Source organism: Haliaeetus leucocephalus, unplaced genomic scaffold (genome assembly GCF_000737465.1).
Source record: "Haliaeetus leucocephalus isolate CR32 unplaced genomic scaffold, Haliaeetus_leucocephalus-4.0 Scaffold173, whole genome shotgun sequence".
NCBI lineage: Eukaryota > Metazoa > Chordata > Aves > Accipitriformes > Accipitridae > Haliaeetus > Haliaeetus leucocephalus.
In genome coordinates, this window is record NW_010972609.1 from 10,324,358 (window position 1) to 10,348,451 (window position 24,094).

At 41.4% G+C, this 24,094-nt stretch overlaps 1 protein-coding gene across 1 annotated transcript in view; it reads right to left on the reverse strand.

Annotated features, from left to right (window-relative positions):
• Nucleotides 1–6,035: 6,035 nt before the first annotated feature.
• The window catches only part of SWAP70 (SWAP switching B-cell complex 70kDa subunit), a 36,127-nt gene continuing 18,068 nt past the window's right edge, over nucleotides 6,036–24,094 (reverse strand). The window contains exons 4-12 of the mRNA XM_010563918.1: nucleotides 21,440–21,667; nucleotides 17,793–17,939; nucleotides 17,415–17,523; nucleotides 15,897–16,078; nucleotides 12,210–12,317; nucleotides 10,464–10,630; nucleotides 9,473–9,671; nucleotides 7,795–7,891; nucleotides 6,036–7,078 (exon numbers count right to left, since the gene is read on the reverse strand). Of these exons, the coding sequence (XP_010562220.1) occupies nucleotides 6,969–7,078; nucleotides 7,795–7,891; nucleotides 9,473–9,671; nucleotides 10,464–10,630; nucleotides 12,210–12,317; nucleotides 15,897–16,078; nucleotides 17,415–17,523; nucleotides 17,793–17,939; nucleotides 21,440–21,667 (1,347 nt within the window). The 3' untranslated portion in view covers nucleotides 6,036–6,968. The remainder of the gene's footprint in view (nucleotides 7,079–7,794; nucleotides 7,892–9,472; nucleotides 9,672–10,463; nucleotides 10,631–12,209; nucleotides 12,318–15,896; nucleotides 16,079–17,414; nucleotides 17,524–17,792; nucleotides 17,940–21,439; nucleotides 21,668–24,094) is intronic.

The following is a 24,094-nucleotide window of genomic DNA, read 5'->3' on the forward strand; positions in this document are numbered from 1 at the left end:
GTCCGTGCCCTGCAGAGGCAGCAGAAAGGCCGGGGAGCGGCCCAGCCCAGCGAGGGCGTTTGGCACCCAGGGTGGTTTTCTTCCTCCCCTTTTCCTTTGGTGAGCTGTTCTGCCAAGCTGGTTCTCATACCGAACCCCGTGCCTGCGCCCGGCCCTTGGCCGCCCGGCCCTTGGAAATGGGATTTCAAGGAATATATGCTCTGGATTTTCTCCTGCCGGTGAGGAGGATTTGCTGGCTGGAGGTGGCCTGAGAGTGGTTGTGGGTTTGGCTCTTGCCAGCTCTAATGGTGACAAGTGGAGGCAGTATGCGGGAGCACGGGCAGGCAAGTTCCTTTTGCAAGCAGGGCCACGTACAGCTATGCTGCCAGACCGGGCTTGGGGTGGTGGTTGTTTCTGGCCAACCCTCTCCCCGGGATGCTCCATGGGCCAGCAGCGACCTCCTTGGGCATCACGCAACCCTCACAGGCAGGCAATGGCCACGCTAAAGCAGAACAGCAAACACAGAAGATGCCACCTCCATCCTCACAGGGAGCAGCTCCCCACTGAGTGCCTGAGCGGTGGCTCAGCTTTTTGGGGGGGAACCTGTGTGTGAGCAGGCTGTACCCCCCATCATTTACCACCTTCTCTCTGGGAAAAAGCAGCCCAGGGCCAACACAATCTTTCTGGCAGGGGGAAAAGCCTAGCTGCAAAATGAGGCATGCTCCTCCCCTGCAGGCAGACGTGGCGGTCGACTTCATGGCTTGGAAAGAGCAAAATGGCCCAATGCATCACTGACAAAGGAAACTGTTAGGAAAACACAACCTTAGGCTGCTCCAAATGCGAAATTTCAGTCCCAGCTATGCTGTGAGAGGGACTTTCTAAAGGTGTCTAAGCAGAGTCTGAACTTAAATAGTTTTTTAAGTGTTTTTTTCCGTTTTTAGTCAAGACCAAGGAACCAATGCCCCAGAGGAGCTGGACTTCCCCAGCACTTGCATGATGTGTTGGGGCTGAAGCTTGCAGAAGCCTTTTGGAGTAGAAAGAGAAATCCCCATGCTCTGGTAGGCATTGAAACAGCTAATAAATGTCAACACCGAGAAAGCCAAGGCTGCTTTTGAAACTGTCTCATGTCAATGCTTGAGTTCTTAATCCCATCTGAGATAGATACTAACATGTTCAAATCAGACTTGCTGGCCAAGTTAGGTGAAAGGACACGGGCGCCTTGTGGCAAGACTGTGGGTGAGAGCAGCTGACACAGACCCGTGTGAATCGTGCTCAAACATCGTCACAAACACTCTGGTAGGTTCCTTGTGGTGAAGTCTGCATTGCCTGCGCCAGTCGCTGTCGTGTGCTCAGAAAATAGGTGACAACAGGAATAATGGCAGGTGAGTGTTTGCACAAAGACATTAGGCCCAGGTCCTGTAAAAGCTGCTTGTGTGCTGTAGCCATGGCAAGTAGCTCTATTAATTAGCAATTATATTAATAACAGTGTATAAAGCTAGTGCTAGAGCAAGCACCTTTGATAGGCAGGAGAGTGATGTGAGCAATGAGCACACTGACTAAGGTAGAAAGGGTTATTTTTTTATATGCTTATTTATTAAGGAATTTAAAATAATGACCAATGGGGAAAAGTGAGTGAAATTGTTCTGGAGTTGTGATTTTTTTTTTTTTTTTTTCCTATCAACATTCTGCCCAGTCTGTCATGGGTTTCCCTCTGGCCAGCTACTCATATCCTTTTACATTACCTCTGTCAATTAGGCTAAAATATCAGAAAGAAGCGGGGAGAGGGGCTTTGTAGGTGTTAAAAACTGCCTCATTAAATCTCCCCCTTAAGGCTTTTCAGGATGTTTTTATCTTTTGTTTTGCACCATACTGTTCCAATTTTAATTTCTTTTGGAGGTGAGCAGCAGCTACTTTTTTTCCAAATCATTTTTCATCTTAAGTGTTAAAAAAAAAAACAGTGGCCTTTCAGTTTTGGGGGGGATGTGTACTTTTGACATACCCAGAAAGCCAGTTCATAAAACAGTGGTTTTCTGCACTTTCACTTCCTCGGCATTTCCAAGTAGTTGAAGCTCACAGTGAGACTCAATGTATGAAAGTCATGATAGTCTCTAAATTCATGTAGTGTTACAGACTTTCTGTTTGCATTGTATTTTGGAATTCACGGCCACATTAGCAGTAACAGGAGTCCTCAAGACACGATGTCTGTATGGCTGCTCACCCTGCCAGGTGGGCACGCCCGAAGTGTTTCAAACCACCGGCTAGTCTCTTTTTTGTCCCGTGTCGTCGTCCCTGTTCCTCCCCCCCCCATTTGTGACTTAGCACATCATTGCCCATCCTACTCTCAGCACCACTCTTGCAGCCTTTTTATCCTGCAGGTCAATGAGCACCTAGGATAGAGAACAGGATGGGGGGTGAAGGATAAATGAGGCATGTACACGAGGCACCTAGGAAAACACTATTTGCAGGTAAGAAGCCTTCCTTATACATTTTTGCCTTGCCCTCCTTTACTCCCATTAGGAAGGCTGTGTGGCAGCCCAAGCTTTGCGCTGCAGCTGAGAGCTTGCTGGGTGATGCATCCCACTGTATGCATTGTCCTTCCATGGTGGGCTGGGGTGGGGTTGGGTTTTTTTTGAAAATACGCATGAATTGTTAGTTAGCTTCAAGGGTCTGAGCATAAATCTATCATCTCGGGCCAGTGGTAACACTCGTGTTGTAAAATCCTTTTTCCTAGGCTGACGGGAAGTCTCTGGGATCAGATACACTGAGTTGAGGTAACAGAAGAACTGAACTGGCTCACGAACTCAAGGACAACAACGTGCTACCACAACGGCAGCGAGGTAGGCGTAATACAGCAGGAGACCTGGTTTGCGTACTTCTTAACATTTTTCCAGCCTTCGTACGTCGTCGTGCTGCTCTCTTGTAAATGGCTGCTGCAGCTGTTGAAGGGGAACGAAGCTGAAGGGTGGTTTTCGTCGTCTTGGGACACCTTCCCAGGGTGATGAAGCCCCTGCCACTAACGCAGGCCGGGGAAGCCGGGGCGCTGAAGGGGTCAGCCACCACCAGGTGGCGGCTGGAGTCCAGAGATCTGCCCCGGCCCGGCCCGGCCCTTGTTCTGCTTCTGGCCCCGCCGCCCCCTGCTCCACGGTCCCAGCGGGTACAGCCGGGCGCGGGGGGAGCCGCCGGGGCTCACAGCCTGAAGCGAAAAGGTAAAACAAAACAAGGGAAAGCCACAGTTGTCAAATAACCAGTGTAGCGGAGTTGGAAAGTCCCAACTAACTGGTGAGTGGGGGAACTAAAATCTTGCTAGCGTGGCGGGAGATTGACATTCGATTAGCGGTAACAACTTTATGGCATGTTATAACTCCTCTCTTCTGTGCACTTTACTTTATGAACAAATAATTACCTCTCCCCCCGAAGCAGCTGAAAGACCTTATGGATATCCCCTCTCCTGGCCATGCACTGGTTTGCTCAAAAATTGTTTACTTAACTGCTTCACATATCTGAGATAAAAATCAGAGCAGTTATTTTCAGTTCACTTTTACTGAAATGGATGGTGCAGCTACTGCTCCAGAAGGCCTGCGTGACTGAACGGTTTCTTTTGGGGTTGGGTTCCCCCCCCAGCCCCAAGATACAGATACTGTCCTAGCATGCTGTTGCTTTCCCATATAGGCTTTGCTTTTGTGGCTGCGCTTGCAGAAAAGTTAAACACAAGTAATATGAGTTGCTGGAAACCAGCCTGTTACAGTTTGGGAATACATGTTACATCCTTGTTCAGTCTCATAAATCAGCTCCGTAAAACGGTCACAGGGCAAAAAAATCCTGTCTGTCTTCTCAGGAGAAAAAAAAAAAAAGCATTGTACAGCACTGTGGGTTTGCAGGATTGTTCCACCATCAGCAGCAGGCAAACCTGAATCTGGCAGACAAAACAAGTGGACTAAGCCCTCCAGTGCATCTTACCAAGGATTCAAGAACAGCAGATGCAGCTTTCCAGCAGCTTCTGCATAGGTAAGCCTGGCGTGTATTTAAGGCCCTACAACATTGCAAGGCTTCTCAGGGCAGAACAGAGACGACCATAGCATCATCACATTTAATTGAGGATATCCTCACCATTAGCAGTCTTGTTGGGTTTCTTGCAATAGGAGTGCTGCAACCTTTGGGCTCACTGGAAATGATACCGCACCAGGGATGCAGTTTTCCATGCTGCAGTTTCATGAGATGTGGTGACTGACTCACAGCTCTACTCTCTCTTTGCATGCTGTGTTTACTGTAGCTTTAATGGACTTAGTCTGAAGTGGTATTTTTGCTCAAAATGCAATTAGTTAGTTTTTAAATCAACCTCTTCCCCCACTTCTACTATGCAACACTTCACACAAAGCTTTCTTAATTTGTCAGAGCAAGCAGGGACAACAAACCTAAAGGGAGATTTGTGTCATTTCCTCCTCTAATAGTGACTAAGAAATAACTTGAGGCAGACACATGCAGATGACATTTTAACGAAGGGCTGTTTTGCCTGCAGAGGCACATTGTCTGTATGTGCTAAGGTACCCTGACTCCACAGATGTTTTCCCCCCTTAGCTTGCTGGTAAGAGCTGGTCCACCCTTGTCCCAGGCTACCACTTTAATTGATATGTTACTGTAGATGCAACTGTTCTATCAATTAACTTCCCACGTGGCATGCTTTGTGTTTCAGAAAACAGCTAAACTGCACCCTCAAAATACAGTTATTGAGCAATGCTGTCTGTAATACCTGAGCATTATTATACTGTATCAAGGTGTACCAAATACAAACTGTAAGAGAAGTCATTCTGTTAAGACAAATTATATTGTATTAACTGTGTGACCGTTGCCTTTATTATAGCTTTAATCTAAATCCCATTGATCAGACAATTAAGAGTATATTTCTTCCCTCAGAGTAATACTTCCACCCAATAGTTACTGGATTCTGAACTCCAGTAACCCAAAAGAAACCCATGCAAAAAGAAATCAATTAATTCAGAAATGTAAATGACTTCGTATTACTTTATTAAATAGCCAATTCTAAAGAACAGTAAAAAATATGAAAACATGCATCATTTGGTGTTCTTAAAAAAACATTTGTCCAAAATAAAGACTGTTAGAAAAATTAAACAAGTTTAGCCCCAATACACCTTCTGCTCTCCACATAAAAGATGTTTGGTAGTTATAAATACTGTTCCATCTCCTTTAGCAAAGTTTAACAATGTATACATTAGTATTTCTATTGCAGTTTTTCACATTTCTTCTGTAAACATAATCAATTTTAAAAATGCCTTGTTAGCAAGCTTAAGGAACTATTGCTTTCCTGTACAGTAAATACAAATAGGAAGATCCTGGATTTTCCTGCCATTCTAATCAGCACTCCATTTACTGAAACATTAAAGATTTCGATTAGTATAAAAATATAACCAGAGAATAAATGTCTGAGAAGATTCAGTATCTGAGTGAGTCTTAGTAAACAGGCAAATAAAATGCTATTGACTTCCAAAGCTGAAGATCACATCTGTAAAGCTTCTGCTCTTCTGAGATCCAAGTATCACAATGCTGTACACAAATGCACTGGTTATCCATCTGGAAAATTCACTTCTTACTAAAAATAATTTAACATTTAGCTGACCTAAAAAGCAGGTGCTAAGAGATGGTTGTACAAGTTCAGTGTACATACAAAGGTCAAAGCTGACTAACAAGCCACAACAATGGGCACCTGCTCTTCAGGAGGGGAGACTTAGTTCTCAAAACATCTGTACAACCCAGCAAGAATACTATTTCACTTGGCAATAGACTGGCTTCTTGTCTGGCATGGGAGATCTACAAAGCAAAATCACAGACTTGTTCCTTTTCCCTACAGAAACAGAAATAACTGGCTTTGTCCCAGGAGAGAATTTTGAGGCAGAGCAGTAGGCTCTTTGGGAAGACTTGTTACTTAGAAATGCTGAAATTATTTTACCGATGAGAATTATTTTTTTCTAAAGCACTGTTGCTACACATTTATCATTTTTATCTAAAATAAAAGCATCAAATTTCGTTTTCCTCTTGCATTTTTTTAAATCTGGCCTCCAATTAAGAATAAGACAAAAGTGCTGCATCTAAAATGGTGGTATGTTATAATCAGATTTCTTGCACAAACATAGCCTTGATGCAGATGGCATTTGGCCTGTACGCGCTATCATCCATCTTCCATTCATCTGCTCCAGAAATCTGTAAGTCAAAACTGTGCATCTTTTAAACTATGAAGAGAACTCTCAAGAGTTTTTTTTAGTGCTTCTCAAGTACGAGACAGTACAAGAACAATCTTGCATGACTATTTTTTCCAAATGTTTTACAGCAGCATTTTGTACATATCTATTTCCAGTTCTTTTGTCTGGATTCCTGCAAACAGAGGAAAACAGGACACAAAATCCAACCAGCCAGCAGGTGCCCAGTGATGCCAGTCTACCCTCACTAAGGGTAAAGCACTAAGCACCATGCGAAGAGCAACAGATGGACAGGGAAAAATAAAAGGAGACACAATGGAAGGAAAGGTAATGCTCAGTCTCAGAGTTGGACAGAACCTCCAGGACTGATTTAGCCTGGGTTTAAATTAAACTAACTGAACCAATGAAACAATTGCTTCCCTAACTTTTTGGAATGAAGGTCACACTGCTTGATTGGTTAGATGCTGTCAGATGGTTACAGGCTAGTATAGATACAAATCTGTCACAAGCTACATTTAAATAAACATCTTCAGTTGAGAAGTTTTGTATAAAAGAACAGTTTCTAGAAATGTGAGGGAAAACAGCAAGTACTGTCAGACACCACATATTATAGTTACTGAGCTCTGAGTAGACACTCCTATGTGGTAAACAGTATTTCCTTTGTAGAAGGGCCCAACCTGCTGAGCAAACTAAGATCTTTATAAGCAAGAAGCTGCTCTATGCAAAGCAGAACGAACAAAGGTGGGCTTCTGTTCATGAACGATACATCAGCTACCATCGTTACTCAGAAGTGTTTTTTTTCCCTTTCCAGCTCTTTTGTCTTTGCTCGAGTTCAGCTTCAGTGAACGCAGCCGGGCCCCAGTTGGTGATTAAGTGAGGATTCTTGGAGCCTGGAAAATAGAGTGCAGTACTTGAAACAGGCGTTTCCGACAGGGACATCGCTCACCCACTGTCGGTGGCACTGGCTGAGTGTCGCCACGGGATGATTTGGTAAGTGCTGTCTCTTCTGTGACTGGAAACCCTGCCTAACCAAGGAGGGAAGAATGTCTGGGACACTGTCAGTGAAGGTGCTTAGTGTGAGAAGTTGTCAACTGCTGCAATGTTTTGCATCCTTATCTCCCAACTTCCCCCTCACCCCAAATAGTAAATGCCTCTTCTTCTTGCCTTTAGAGATGTCCTTGAAGGAAAGCTCTCTCTCCACCACTGCATTACAAAGCCACTTTCCTCTGGGCTGGCACGCTATTAATTAAGCTAAGATATTAAACTTTTCCCCAAAATCAAGTATTTGAGCTACCTTCATGGTTTTGGCCATTAGCATTTATGCTAACTGCATTAAACACCCAAACCATGCAATGTTCAGGTTGATCCTGCTTTGTTTTAAATAAACAAACAAACAATAATAATAAAAAGAATTAATTGTGGTAGTAGGGCCAGTAGAGGTAAAGACTTGAAAGTTACCATCAGCAGTTCTCACAAATGGGATATTTATAGGCTGCCATGAAACCAATAAGCTACAGGAAAAGGCAGACTTCAGTAAATCACTAGGTGATCTAAGTGTATGGGACAGAATGAATATGTATTTTTTGAAATGTTGTTGATAACTTACCTGGCTCTATTAGTCGAATTAATCCCTCATGATGAGCTACTTTATCTTTCCAGCTCTTGGTGTTATTAGCTGCTGTTTCCAACTTCTTCTTAACCTCCTGAAATAAGATATAGCCCACTTGAAAACAAGAACAACTTTACTCTGTTTATATAAAAAGAAATACCATCCTTTTAAATCTAAAGACAGAACCACACTAATTCAGCAAGCACTCCGTTTAATGTAGACAGAATAACTTAATTTCTAACCATCCTAAGTAATTTAGTCAGTTGCTAGCTGTACAAAAGTAAGCTGTCAAAGCAGAATCCAAAAATAACCAGGTTTTACAAGATTCTGTAGCTGCATAAGTAGGGCTAGTCTTCATGAAGATTGAAAGCATAAACCATAGTTTCAAAACAGAAAGATGCATTTTCTGATCCAAACTAAGACCAGCTAGTAGGTATTCCCTCACTATCAGAAATCATAAAATGTAAGCTAGGAAAAGGACCACTGCTGTTACGCCCACGCAAGAAAGAGGTATTCTTCAGTCTAAACCAGTCTTTTGGTCAATTCCAAATGGAATGCCAGAATGTTTAATTATTTCTAAAATAATGAATCAACTATTGCAGTGACCTACTCCATCATTTGTTTTGTGGATTTTTTTTTGGTTGGTTGGTTTTTTTAATGTCTATTGTATTCAGCAATTCCTGTGGAGTAATAAATGATGTTTCATATACAAAAACCCTGAGATGTCATCTAAAAAAAAGTCAAGTATTAGGTATTAGCTGAAAGCAATCTAACAATGGTGTTAGATGTAACACCAACATGGTAAGTTGTAAAGTGGCCAGAACTACACCACCTGGGCCCTTGCTTGCAGTCACTGCAGCATTTGTATTCTGTGCCAGTCGAGACAGCTCACTAGCTTGTCCTTCACGGAGCTAACTTCAAGGGCACAGAGACAGCATAAACACACTCCCTAGTTAGTTAAACAGAAATTCAGTCATGTTTTGTTTCCTGACATAAATACACACAGGATCAACACCTCACTAGCCCTAGAAAATAGCAGCACTTCAGACTCTCTACTCGCTGGATTCTGACTCTTATTTCTTCCATGAATACAGCTACTGACCTTCACCAAAACCACTCAGTGGAACAGAGAACAGGCCTGGCATTTGGGACGTGAGGCATTGCTATACACTGAGAATCTGAGATAATTCCTAGCTATCCTTGACATCAGTTTAGTGCTTAAATACCTTTTTGAGGAGCAAGGGCCTACAGTAGCACATTGTTTTTTCAGCTGTAGAAGACAATATTGCCCCATGACATCATCAAAACACTGCAAGAATAACTAATTCAAAAGCATAAGGCATTTAGTTATGACAGCAATGGGACTACATAAGAAGTTAGTCTACAGTAGAAGACAAACGTACACAGAGTGTTTCAGGATGGATATGACTGAGCTGACTTGCATGCAAATTGGGACAAAAGAATAAAGGAGGTGGTTGTGTCCGAAACATGTCCTTTTCTTCAATTATATCTACTGGTCTAGGCCAAAAAAACCCAACGCATAACCATCCTACCTGTTACTATAATTTTTGTGCCATACTAATCCTTAAAGAAAAGAAACATAATATTGATGAACTTCAGTTAAATTACTGAATACCTGGCTAAGTATGAGAGGCTGATGAACAGAACAGCTCACCTCATATTGCTCAAGGGCCTCCTTCCTTTCCAGTTCAAGTTGTTCCAGTTGCTGCATAGCAACTTGAAGAGCCTGTTCCTTTATCATTCTCTGGTTTTCTAGCTCTTGCTTCTCTGCTTCTGTCATCTGAATGGTCTGTTGCTGCTGCAGGTGCCATTTTTCCAGTTCAGCTCTCTTTGCGGACTCCTCTTCCAGTAGTCTGCAATGGGGATTGCAATGTTAACTGCACTTTAAAGCAAGATGTATCTATTATGTAGCACATGTGTAAGGAAGCCAAGCTAATTATTTTCTTTCCTTTTTTTTTTTTTTTTTTTTTAAATACTTGGGAAGCTGGGAAAAAGTTATTGCTTGTTGGCTTGTCTTCAGTGTAAAGCTGAAAATCATGCCAGCAGTGCAAGCAGTCTGCTACAAAGTGCTATTCAGAAAATTTAGTCAATAATGCAAATATACAACACTGAAAACCACAGAAGAAACAAGCATGCATAAGTTATCTTAATTGTCTTAGGAAGACTGAATAGATGAATAAACAAACCACATTAAACAAAGCCCATATGAGTAAAATGAGACTTAACCCTTTATCAATTACATTTTAAACCTGTGATAAAATTCAGCAGAAAGTCATATGTACAGTTGCTGCTTTATAAAATACACAATTGAAAATTCTGTACAGAGTGATCTCAGTTTTTCAAGTGCTGACATGCACAACAGCTGATGAAAAACGAGCGTGCCTGCTTTTCTGAAATTGCTGAGCACTCCCACTGCTAAGGGCTAATCAAACATATTAAAAAAATCATAAATACCAGCTTTAGCTTTCATAGCTTAAGGGAAAAAAAAAAAAAATCTATCCTGTGTTTGAACTTCAAGCTATTTCCCCCCTTCCAGCAGCGTGTCCAAGATGCAAACTATCTTTAATACTATGGCACAGTTATTTATTATTGCAGGGGCAGGGAGCGAGGAATTGAAATAAATCTCTACTAGGTCAAAGCCATACCTGGCTTGAAGTTTTCTTACAGTCTCTTCATCTTGACGTGCCTGTTTCTCATCCTCCAAAGCTTCCTGTAGCTGCTTATACATTTCTTCCAGTTCACGTACTCTCTGTAAATACTGTTCCAGTTCAGATGATTTCTGAGCAACCTGCTCTTCCATTTTTTGTCTTACCTAGCATCATAAATTGAGGACACATATAAGCTACCATTCAACTCAGGTTTTCAATTTTTTAAGGAATTGCCAGGTTTCCCTCAGATTATGTTTTCAAAGACAAAGCTTTTCCTGCTGCCTGCAGAGCAAAACTGATAAAAACAATTCTAAATTTGTAGATGTGCAACTAAGAGCATTTTAAAAAATAAATAATAATACAGGTTACTTACATTGCCTTACTTCATGCAGCACAGGATTTTTACAGGGGTTTAAACCTAACTTCAATCAGTTTGATTTTGTCACTTAGTTTACAGATAGATACACACTAAACTGAAGGAAGAGAAAACTTGTAGAGTGCCCAGACACCAAGGTCAGGCTGGTTTAAATCACACTGTTTCTACTCCTTTCCTCAGGCAAGTCCTCCTTGGCAGCAGTGTATTCTACACAAATCTGGATGATGGCACTGCAACAGCACGGGATGGATAAAGGGGTGGAAATCAGCTAAGGAGGTTGGCTTTACTAAGAGATGAGCAACTACAACAAAAAACAATGGTAAGGGACAGAAGAAGGTGAGGGGATGCTGCATATCCACAGTCACGCAGTCTCTGATCCACTGTCACTGACGAGAGCAGGAAATCAGGGGTGCTGTGCCACCAGAGACGTCCTCCCACTCAGCCCCTCAGTGTGCTAGGGACAACAGCAGTCAGCTGGCTTTGAACGGTGTCAGGATAAAGCACCAAAACCTCGGCATTCAGCAATACATAACATGCGCTTCACAGAACGTAAGCACAGCTCCTGAAGTCAGCAAGAAAGGCTTGCTGTCAAGTGTGGTAGGACAGCATGTATGTTCCACTGGTCTGCAGTCTGCTTTTCTGCAGCTAACCAAAATCCCACTGACCCACAAAAGTGATCGTATTCAGGAATTCACACTCAGCCCATAAGGAAGCACTGTGTGCATTTATGTTCCAAGATGTTCCATCACATCAACTTGACTATTTCTACTTCTTTTTCCAGCTAACAGAAAAGCCTGTTATGCCTGACAAAGCCCTTGAAGACTGAAAATTAGTTCTTTGGAAATTCTGCATGTGGATTATACTAACAGCGTGGTAAAGCTACAATATTTCTTTAATTTTTTATGTTTGTGTGTGTGTATAAATGTAAAAGAACACACAGTATAAAAAAAGCAATAGTTTTAGGAATATATTAAAGTCTGAAAATTCCTAAAATGCATTTTGATTATGCCTGTGTTCATTCTGCATATTCATAGAGTACGTACTGGTCCTCCAGTTCTCCATCTTTGAAAATTGCAAGGATAACTTCAGTCTGCATTTTTCCTTCAAAGAGTCAATTTTTCCCCAATTTTCCAATAATATTTAAGCTTTGAATGCTATACAAATTGTAGGCAAGCTGTTCCAATTATCTGAATTCACTAGTAAAAATATTTTATTCCTACGTCTCTAATAAATGCAATGCAGGTTGCATTCTCCAGCTTCCTGCAAAGTCTGTGGAATCCTTTCAGTGACTGCCTGTGAGAGAAGTAATTGCTGAACGGATTGCTCACTACGTGTAATCATAGCAAAAAAACACGTGCGCTACTCACCATTTTTTCTCTCTCCAGCTCCAAACTGAAGCGATCTTGTAATTCGACTTGAGTCTGAAGTCTTTTCTTCTCTTCCTCAGCAGCACGAGCAGCTGCTGCTTCCAGTTGCTGGAAAAGAAGGGCAGGGAGTGGGAGGAAGAAAACAAGGAAAAAAACAATTTGTCAAAACTAAAACATTTGGAGGGAATGGAATTTTATTTAACAATTTTTGGTTTTAACAAAAATAGAAGAAACCTTCAAAAGCATTAAGGTACCAGCTTTTTTTTTTTAAATGTCTGAGGCTATTCCCAATCTCTAAACCTAATTTTTCATCTTGTTATTTGCAAGACAATTCTAAATTTACCAATGAAAAGTCAATTATCAGACTTCCTCCCCTCCAAGCTTCCTTTGAGTCTCGCTCTGCACAACCGATAGAAATCACTATATTTCCTTCTCCATCTCATATGGGATGGAAAACTATTATGGAAAACCACATTGCAGGCAGGACTGCAAAGGAGTCCCAACAGTGAAAACATGCCAGCATGCATAGAGTTCATACAGAAACAGAAGTGAGAAGCACTAAATTGCCATGAGAAAGCAGAAGTGCTGCAAACTTTGACTATAATAAGTGATTGTGCTATTGTGAATCACATCCCTTTAACATCCCCTAAATTGCCATGTAAGGTAAATATAATTCTAGTTGATAATCATCACTCAAAATTAGGGGAAAAATTAGCCTAGTCAGAGCTAAGGTCTAGGAAACAGCTGCTGGTACCTTCACGCCTTCTTGCAACTTATTTAACTTTTTTTGCATCTTGATTTCACAAATAAAAGATAGTTGTCACAGTTTTTCCTTTCATCAGGATTTCAACAGCATGCATTTTTAGAATGCATGGAAGGTTAGAAATGTACAAGTACCAGCCAAAACTTTATCAATACTGAAAACAAAAATAATTCTTCCACAGATTTTTCCTAAGAAACTTATTTGATGCTTCAGAGGAAACAGGAACCAAGCACCCTTCTTTTGTAATATGCTAGGCTGGTGAAATTGTTTCCACAGACCTTCAGAAAGAGCAGGGCACCCATCATCTTTAGTATTTTTGGAATGTACCATATGTAAACCACCTTCCCTCACACAACCTAGATGAACTAATGGGATGCCTAAATGATTAAAACCGCCAGGCTAAACTTTTCATTCCTTTAAGTGCTTGTGATATCACTCTAGTCTGAAATAGATGGGAGGAAGGGAAGAAGGCTCCTAGTTTGTTTTTAACCTGTAGAAGATAATACAGAATTGCTCTCCTTTGAAAGGCTTAAATTATGCCAGTCTTTTGGAAGCAGTATTCCTCCTCTGCCAGAACATTTAAAAGCATGTAATTGTAGTCAAATCCAAGATGCCTATTTTAAGTGAAATTTTCTTTTGATTTTCTTCCCCACTTTGAAATTAAACAAACATTGCCAATACTGAGCTGAGAGGTGAACATGCAGAGTCACAGGCAAGGGTGGGTGCTAGGCTTTTGCCAGAGAGCTCAACAAGAAAATACACTGTTTGCCCATTCTTCATCAGCAACTTCCTGCTTAATTCATGTCAGGGGACATCAATATCTGGCAGGTAAGGTTACTGGCAACAATTCTGCAGTTTAGGGAAAAGTCCCAAATGTTGGATGCAGGGAGAGAATCAACAGGAACACACCATTCCAGCAGGGGTTAGTTAGCACAGTCTCTGAAGCCCATGCAGGATCCCAAATTGAAACAGAAAGGGTGCACAAGTCTTGTGCATGCTCTCTTGGCAAGAAAAACTTACCTTTCAGTCTGTTCAATGTGTGTATCTCAAAATTCCATTTAAAAGTATGAAAAAAAAATCTATTTTAGACAAAGGCTTTTATCCTTCTGAAGTTTTCTACTGCAGTAGCTATCAAAATACAAACCAGTCTCAGAGTACACTTTGGCAGATGCTGCAGAAGTGGTGGCTCACTGCCATTAGGAGCAAATCTAACTAAGCTTTCCAGAAGAATTCAGTTTCCTGAACTATTTACAAAGCCTTTTCCTTGAAGAACATTTTTCCTAACTAATCAAACACTTCAAGTTCCTGCAACACAGTACCTCCCCACTAATTCCACTTAGTCAAAGTGCAGTAGTTCATGTCAGAGACTAAATACTCTCCTTCAGAAGTCATTTTAATCCAGTCCACTTCAAAAGATGCTTCTTGTCACAACTCTCTTTAGTTTACCCATTGTCATTTCTACAAAACTCCCTGGAGCCTGTCAACATCGTACTGCTCCTTTGGGGGTGCTTTCATGTTATCTTCCCCCAAACTTTTTCTCAATAAAGTAAGCTCAACACTAACATCCAGCCCTATGATTTCTGTTAACGGGTATACTACTTACCAGTAACTTGCAGGTAACACAGGCTATCCTTTAAAGCATATTTTGCATTCTGAATCTTAAGCACATGGTAGAATATAGATGCTAAAATTAAATTTAAAAAATGGTTTTCCACTGTCAGACTCCATTTAAGGCAAACAGAATAATACCCACATCAGTACTGTCAGTGCAAGGTTATTAAAAAAAGACAAACTTCTCCTCATCACAAATTGTGACTTAATGACAAGACTTTTAAAAAGATACATTTTGGATTATTTTATTTGCTTTCTAGACTCATCACCTTTAACATGTTCTCACAATATTTATAACTTCGCCGCCATCCCCTGCCGCAATCATGAAAGATTTTCTGAGGGCTAAAATTAGTGTGTTTTTAATTTATGAAAACCTCAAGCAGTGATGCAGACAGGAAGTATATCTGGATACTAATCAAGTCTCTGTGGAGAACTATTGCAGAGGTACTAGTTGTTCCAAAGCACAAAGATCCATCAGCATGTTCAATCTACTGTTAAGAGTGTGCAGCCACAGCAAAGGCACCTTGGTGTCTCCTGCCAGTCATTAGATTTAGACTAAAAAGCTGTCTACAAGGAAAATAATGTATTCAACAAGTCTTCTGCTAATACTCAGAAATTTCTAAGTCCAATTCTCAGGCTTTTAGAAGTCAATCCAGCATTTACAAGGAACATACATTTAAACAGTTTATAAATGGTTGCTATGTGTCTCAGCTCTATAAATCTCTCCCAAACTACTCTAATAAAATTATGCCTATACCTACTCACGAAATCACTTGGCATCTTTGTAAATTAAATTTCTATCTCTGGAATAGTCTGCATGAAGAGTTCCCCCACACATACAATTCACATAACAGAACTCTGGAAAACTACATAAGAAAATCTTAATGGAAAGCCCCAAGTTTGACAGACATGTCTGACAGAAAAAAAAACCAAAAAACCCACAAGTCACTGAAAATACTAGACTCTCCAGTCCCCAGACAGCATCCACACAGCTGGGGTTTTCTTTTACACTAGCTTTACAATACCCTCATAAGTACAGGGGACAGGGCCGGGCCACGTGAGTTACGCCGAGTGCGCTGAACAGTCCTTAGAAACCTGCTGCCGTCACTGCGAAGGCTTTACTGCAGGCTCAGCCAGCAGATCTACTTGCTTAGGGGGCTGACACCAACACAAGCTCACCTCCTCTGGAGGAGTTCGCTCAATGTATCTGAACACCTGAACAGGAAATTGATGCCTAATTATACTTCAAGAAGCCCAGCTCAACCACAGAAGATGGAGCTTAAAGCTCGAAGGTCAGCAGCTCCCACTCCCACCTTTCGCACAGTCTCCAGTTCCTTCTGCTTGTTCTCATTAGCCGTTTGCAGTTCTTTCATCTGCCGCTCCAGCTCTTCTTGCTCAGCCAACAGCTTCTGGCGCAATTCTTTTCGTTTTTGGCGTGCTTCTTTGTGGGGTGGAGGGCTCCCTGCTCTCAACAGGTTTACAGTGGTCTGTATGGCTGGAAAGCAGGGTGTAAGACAAAGGGAGAGGAAGAGAACACCAGTGAAGGGCAATGCTAAACTTTCTGGATAGCCTTAGTGAATGAATACTAGTGGTGTTGTGTTGGTTGGGGGCGGGGGGGTGTGGTTAATATATTTTTAAATCAGAAATAACTGTTGTCAGTTCTCCTAATTCTCACCAGGTTACATGTCAACACAAACCAAAAGTGAAAGACACTTGGCTTTCAATATTGGTTGTGTGCCACAAAGATATGGTACGGCAATTCCAATGCATTATGTCAACTCCAATATTGATTTCTAACAGGCAGTGGACATAAAAGTCACTTGTATGCCTAGGTGAAAAAAAAAAAAAACAAAAAACCAACCCAAAAACCAAACCCCAATGCTTCAGGATTTCTTACTACGTAGATTCAGTGACTCTAATCAAGCAGTAAGATGTTATCTAAAATATACATCACTTACTTCCCTAGAACCAACCTTAAACCCTTTATTCTTACTGATACTCCAAGGGAAAACTTTCTCCCAGTAAGAAAGTAGCTCTCATTCACTTACATTCAGCGAGGAAATATTCAGAGGGCAAAACTGAGGAGTGGCGGATGATTTTGATATTTTATTCACCTACTACAACTGAAAAAAGATCTCCTTTTGGAAGTAAGTAATCATTCGTCATACATTAGACTTTGGTGCAATTAAACACATGCTTTAGGTAAAGAGGGAAGTGCAAATGAAAGCACACAGCTCCAAATATTTAAATGCCGTACCTACTTCAATGGCATTGGCAACAGTGGGTTTGCACGGGCTTCTACCTAACTCCGCAAAAGATGCATGTAACTATCACTCAGCACATATCTGGGAAGGTCTCACAGAAGGAGTACCTTCACCGTGGGAAAAGAAAAGGAAGCCTCAATTCCCAGCCTTATCCTCAGCTCAGCAAACCATACTACCTCAAGCAAAACTGTAAAAGCAAAGCCAGTATTTTATGATGCTGAAATGAACAAGCTTTCACTTTCTCCTCAAAAGCAACAATTTACAATGTATTCCCCTTCCCTTCCCCATCCCTAGAAGTACAGCCAACATAGAAAACGCAAACAACGATAATATCCATTTCATTTTGGTTATGGCTGCCTAAATTGAGGCACATAAATGACAGAAACCAATTCCCCTTACATGGATCCTTAGTTCTTCCTGAGTCTCGGGCTCCTTAAAGATCCTTTTCATGTGCCCAAAACAGACACCAAAAATCACAAGACCAAGAATTTCAAATCTGCGTAAAGCATGGCTGTAAGACTTCAGCTTACCTTAACTTTCATGTAGCTAAGATTTTTGAAACCTCACCTTGAATCCACTCCTGCTTCTTCTTTTTATCAGAGGCACTGATCTCAAAGCTTTTATCAAGACATTTTATGAGAAAAAGGCATTTCTTTCCATCTTTGTCAGGCAAGGCCTAGAATGGGTAACAAAGGATTAGCCTTGCAAACACTGAAATCTAAGTTACGATGTCAAGCCCCACATATGCAGTCATCTGTTACAGAGCTACAAATAACAGTACTAAGAACCTCTATAAAAAGACTGTTTATGAACCGTTTATATAAAAAGTAAAAAAATTCTGTTAACGAAAGATATCAGGAGTCCATCCCGCACACGAAAAAGGATTAATTCTTATCTTTAGAGAAATTCATAGGTTTTGATGCTGGGTTGTTTTTTTTTTTTTACCTCTACACAACAGTTGCCATCTAGTAGGATGTCTCCCTTCTTGTCCTTTAAATCTTCACTTACATAGTAGGAAATAATATTGGGTTTTAGCACAAACCATCGTTCCGTCCAATTTTTCCTTTTATGACCTTTTTTCAACATATAGCCCTGTAAAAAGCAACAGATCAGCTGAAATGCCTGGCCTCTGTTGAACCGCCTGGTCTTTTGGTTATGTGGCTCAAAGGCCCAATAGAGCACACAGAAAAGTTAGCTCAAGGCCCTAAATACTTCACCTACACACTTCCATTCCTAATACCAGCACACTGCTAATTGTTTAGCCCATGAGAAACTATTTGCTGTTCTTCCGTCCAGTTTTTAAGTAACTGGGTTATATGAAGAACTGAACAATAATTATTATGTCATTATCAAGTCATTATTATGACTCTTCGGTCCTCTTTAATGACCTTCACTATTTAATTTTCTTCAGTCAAGCAGAGACATTTGCCATCGCTAAGACTCACCTGTAATACTTTAATGACAGCTGTTATTAAAAATCAGTCCTGTGTGGATGCACACCCCAGTGACAGATGCGGGCCTGCACCTATGCACTGTAAACCAGGGACAAAGCAGAAGCACCTCTGTCCTGGGAATGGCTGCACCCTGGCAACACACTCATTTAGCTGCAGCCCATCGAAGAAGCGATCCCATATAGGAAACTTCAGTAAGTGTGTTAGAGAAACTGATAACAGAACCATACTCCTGGCACCTTTACTGGACTAGATACGGGAACACTGGTGAAGCCCAGATTTTCCCTTAAAGGAACAGAGTTGTACTTTGATTTAAATAATGCCAAGATTTCACTCATAGTATTTTATTTTTCTTGAAAGATGATCCACTCAACTTTCTATATGAGAAAAAACACTTGCAAGCCTTAACAAAACTATTTCAAAAGAAGGAAGAGAAGCCCCTACTTTGTCACTGAGCTTTATACAAATAAAAGAATAAAAATTATAATCTTCTGTAATGACAATAAATAGGGCTGGTATCATGACCAAATCATCCAAGTTTGTCTCTATGGAATATTAACATATCTAAAATATAAGCAGCAATACTAAGTGCAGTTATATTTGTAACCCTGTTATACATTATCCAGGGTGGCTACAGCAATTTAAAAACCATCTCATGGAGAAGAGGGTGCACAGGGAATGATATAATAATTGGTCATTCTTTCAGGCGTTTGATTTTTAGTGGTCTTATCAGGGGTGCTGCTGTGACCTAGTCAGTTTTTAATCTAGACTTTCAAAATTTGCTACTATTTCAGCTATATCTGCCATTTCTGAAACCATATTCCCCAATTACTTACGTACTTTTGTCTGACTCCTAACTTTGGAAAAAAGTCAAATCACAGATGAAACTAAACCACCTACATCAACATAGCTATGAACAAGCCATGCAGAAAGCACTGTACTCAAAGTATTCCAGATCAAGAGGATTGAAAAGTTGGAAAGGAGACCAAGGAACATTTTTCTGTAATGCCTTTTAGCTATAGCAATTTTGGATACAAGCAAACAAACAAATGTGCTGTAGCATATTTAAGTCAAAGGCATCTTTCTGTACAGGTCTGACAGGGAAAATTCCAGGACAGTTGGAAAAGCTCTTTTGTTTATAAAAAAACAAACAAAAAAGAAACAACCCACACACATTATCTGTGCTCAGCTTTTCTAGCCAGTTAAACATGGCCAGAGCCAAGGCCATGCCTATTCCCTTGTGCTATCCCACCCCCTTGCTCCAAAACAGGAATGTGCAGAAAAACAGCTTTGTTTGCCACCTCCATACTCACGTCTGAGGTCTGGGTGGTTGCAAAGGTGTGTGAAGGACTCCCACAGCTTCACTCTTTCATGCCTTGCACAGTTTAAGTCATAACCAGGTGTTTTTCCCCTTCCTGACATACTAAATTTGTTTCCAAAGCCAAGTCAGACTGATATGTTCCCCTCAAATTTCTGCAAAATCTTTATCTATTATTTCTGTGCATCAGCTGCTTCTCATCTTTGAAGAGCCCACTGACAGTTCCTGGGGATCTTTTCACACACTATCACATGAAGGACACGTCTTTCAGAAAACTAAATATCACAAATTTAATCATCACTGCTACCAGCCATAAGTCTTGGAGATCCAGGATAACTGTACAGTAAAAAGGGTAGTATGAGACTTGGCTATGATACAGTATGTCATTAATTAATACCGGGAAGTAATCACATACTGCAATAAACAGGACAATTCCGTGAATCAACAAGGTATCATGGTACAAGCTGTGACCAAACCAGACCTCTGTAAGTCACAAGGGGAACTCCATTCTCCATGAGGCTGGTGACTGTCCAGGAGGCGCTGGGCCAGATCTTGACACAAGCTATTTTTAAGTGTCAAGGAACCATTCAGAAGCACTCAGACATCCTTGAGAAAGAGGCCCAGCCACCAAGAGAGGAAAGAAAGGAGACAGTAAAAAAAAAAAAAAAAAAAAAAGGGGGGGGTGCGGGGAGGAGAGAGACACAATGCAGTATCAAAACTGAAAAGAAATCTGATTTCCTCACAAGTTTCAAGTGGAAGGACTGACCTGACACTAGTTATTTTATTTTCATGGTATTAAATAGCAGAATGACTTCATTTTGCCCTCAACTGACTGTGTGCGTCCCCAGCCCTCACCTCCAACAGGCAACCAGCAGTTAACAAAAATAGACTTTTACATTGTTCTGTGGATATTCTGAAAGAATTTCCTGTGCCAAGACCTTCTGATGATTTCTTCAGAACAGCTTAGGAAAGCCTGCCAAGAAAGCCTTTGTTTCTCTCCTCGCCAAGAAATCAAAGATGAAAAAAATTCTCTGTCAGGTAAAAGTAATTTTTAAATAGCTCTCTAGGTAAGCTCTGCTGTGACCACTCAGGTCCCCGTGATATTTATACTTCCCATGAAAGAAATGCAGTTTTAAAGCCGTTCCTAAACCAATAATCCAGCAATCTGAAGAAACTGAAGATTGACAGAAGTTTGCTAAGAATATAAAGGCCTTCTTGTGTTTGAGTACAGGTAAATAAGTTGTCGGTCACGTAGCCTGCTAAGCAGCAGAAGAAGGGAGAGCGCTCTGGAGCTCTTCTACACCTTTTTGCCTGGTTGAAGTGGGGCAACTTAGAAGCAGACCTTTCAGCTGGGGCAGTACCTTTGTCCAGACCCCCTTGTCTGAGTACAGAGGTTATCATCAGCACAACTTATATTTGCTACAATGTAACTGAAACTAGAAAAAAGCATTTTCAAAGATTGAAGAGTTGTCACCAGTTTAAGAACTGACAGTGCGTTGCAGCTAGTCTGTCAGCTAACAAGGAGTTGATACTACTATAACAAAGGCTGTATTCCAAGTCAGAGCACACTTCTACTTTCTAAAAACCACACTCTCCCAACAAGCAACTCATTCATAATACTGCAACAATTACAACAATCTGAACAGCAGCACAATTTCTCTTTTCTAAAAATAAGCTCATATTAAAGAACCCTTATAAGTAATTTACCTAACCTTGCCCTGCTCATTATCCATCAGGTAAAGAAATTTCAGTAAAAGTTGAACATTTTCTAATTATCCAATAAACTGTTCTACTTTAAAACATTAGTTCTCTGCCATTCTTACCTGTTTGAGTACATCTAATATGAGCTCATTAAAGACTTCATTGATTGCCATGGACACTGTCTGTCGGTCCATCCCTTTACTAAATTGCCCACTTCCAATGAGATCAATCAGCTCCCATGCAGAAAGACCTTCTCGACTGGTGTTCAGAGCGATCTTATAATGGTCAAACTGCTCTTGCTGCCAGCCTGCTCCCATTGCTTCGGTGAGTTTTTTAAGTAAATATTCAATCTGTACAGAAATACAAACAGAAATTAATCATTTGCAGCAGGCATGGAAATCAAGTGTTTCAGAGCTGTTAACTAAGCTTCTCTACAGACTGTCATTACAGTTAGATTCCTAAGTTCACATGTAGGCCCCTAAACGTAGGTGGTTTAATTAGAAAGATTTTAGGCTCCCGACTCCATTGACCTCTTGACTGCCGAGCCCATCCCGCAGCTACTCTCTTCATAGTAAAGAAACAAAGAATTGAACTGGACAGCCTCTTTCAGTATTTCAGATTCCTATGGAACACATGGGACCTTCCCTGCAACAGCTTCCAAACCACGATGACTGAAGTGTGAGAAACCATGAAGTTTCAAAAAGTAATCTTGTAAGATAAAAAGCAAACAAATTAGAAAAAATAAGAAAAGACAAGAGTTTGGACAAGAAGTGAAATGAAAAAGTACCAAGTTATGATCACCTATCTTAGTCTTCACCTGACCCCTCTTCTCCAGCTCTCAAGCACTCCACCGCTGGACACAATCTTGGCAGATGTATCAAGAGAAGTAAAAGAACAAATTCTTCACATCCACATTTATTGTTTCCAAAATAAACTCTCCTTTTCCTTTAATCTTTCATCATTCTGTAAGGATTACCAGACACAGGGCAATAACACTAATAACACTAGTAAAAATAAACACAAGAATGAAAGAGGGAAAGAAGCCTGGGTTTCTTCTTTTGTCTGTTTTTTTTAATGTTGTTTTTAACCTCATCACTGTTAGCTCTTTAAACAGTGCAGTATTCTAAACTAAGCCCATCTACAGCTTTGAGCACATGTAAAACGCTTTTAATGACTCTTTAAACAAAATAATTGGAGAGAGCTGTCCTACAAAGACCTCTACACAATAAAGTAAAAGCCATGCTCCTAAGTTTCTGTGACTGAAGTCACAGGATACCAATTACAGCATTTAACCCAGTTTTGAAGACAGACCAAGCGAATGTGGCCTTCTGCTATTTTGAGTAAGGCTCACTGCATGTCCTTGCCAGCTTTGCAGGGGACGAGACTGCCTTCAACAACCAGCCAAGGCAGACAGCAAAGCCGCCAGCACCCTCCCTAAGGGGGAAGCCTGGGGAGAGGGTGCTCAGTACCCCCGCACCGGACCGCCCTCCTGCACCAGCCCACCGCAGGGACGGGGCAGCACCAGCTCTCCCAAGGGCTGGCCTTTCTCTGCAGCCACCACAAAGCCAGCACAGACCCACCTCCCAGTAGGTCGGTCCACAAAGCTGCAGGCGAGGACTCATCCTGGCTGCCCTGCTTCTCGACAGGCATGCGGGATGCGACAGGGTGGGAGCTGCACGCTGCCCCGTGGAGGTGGGGGGGAAAGAAACACCATCCTTTCGGGTTCTCCCTGTGCACGTGGAAGTGACATGGATTTCCTTAAGTGCTGCTTCTCTGAAGCTTAGTCCTTCAGGACAGTCTGCTCCACTTTCAGTTTACCTACTTTAGGTGTGGTTTTGGAAACACTAGCTAAGCAACTCAGGAGTCTGAATCCCATTATCAAAACTGACCAAGGTGTACAGTGTGAACGCGCCTCATTGAAAAGTGGTGGAAATCAAATGATTTCTAGGACTTCATTTTTCTAAACATCAATGCTGTTTTGCCTCTCCGGCAAAACAGAGGTTTGTGCCTCCACACTGCTTGAAAACGCAATGTAATTTCTCCTACAGGTAAGAAAAACCCTGGCTGAGAGCGCCAAAGGATGTTTCACCGCAGAATAAATTAACTTTTCAGCTACACCTCAGAGTCACCTTTCAGCTGGTCTAATAGGCTTTTGAGCTCCCAGCAGCGTCTACCTAAGAGATTTGCAAGTACAAAGAAGTAAAGAGGTGGTTTTTCCCCAAAACATTTCACTGCAAGGACTCCCAGGCCCCAAGGTTTTGATGCAGCACATACCAATTTTGTGGCCGCTGCTTCTCTCTCTTGCAACAGGTACAGGCAAATCCCTTCCTTTCCCTCACATCTATGATCAAGAAACACACAAGTGTGTAACTGAACACACTCATCTGGCAATGCAGTAAATTACCAAATTCATCCTACAGATGGGTGGGCTTTTCTTCTTATTTCAGCTCAGTAACTGCTCTTAGTCTTACAGCCCCTACTCCAGTAGCACATGGACTAACGCTACAGCAAAATGGAAAAAGCTACTTAAAGCTGCTGCACTGTCTAGAGGAAAGTTCCTGCTCTGTCGAATGCGCAGGAAGCACATAAGACGTGGCTCTCGTATCCTCCTCGTCAAGATCGTCTTAGGAGAAGACAGGCTAGCCAGGCACAGCGTACACCTCCAGGGTGGGTACAGAAGTTGTAAAGAGCATTGCTTTTCCTTTCAGCTTCACCAAGCAAGACATTTAAGTACTTTTAGCTCCTCGTGCCATTCTTACTAGCAAAGATATGATCTG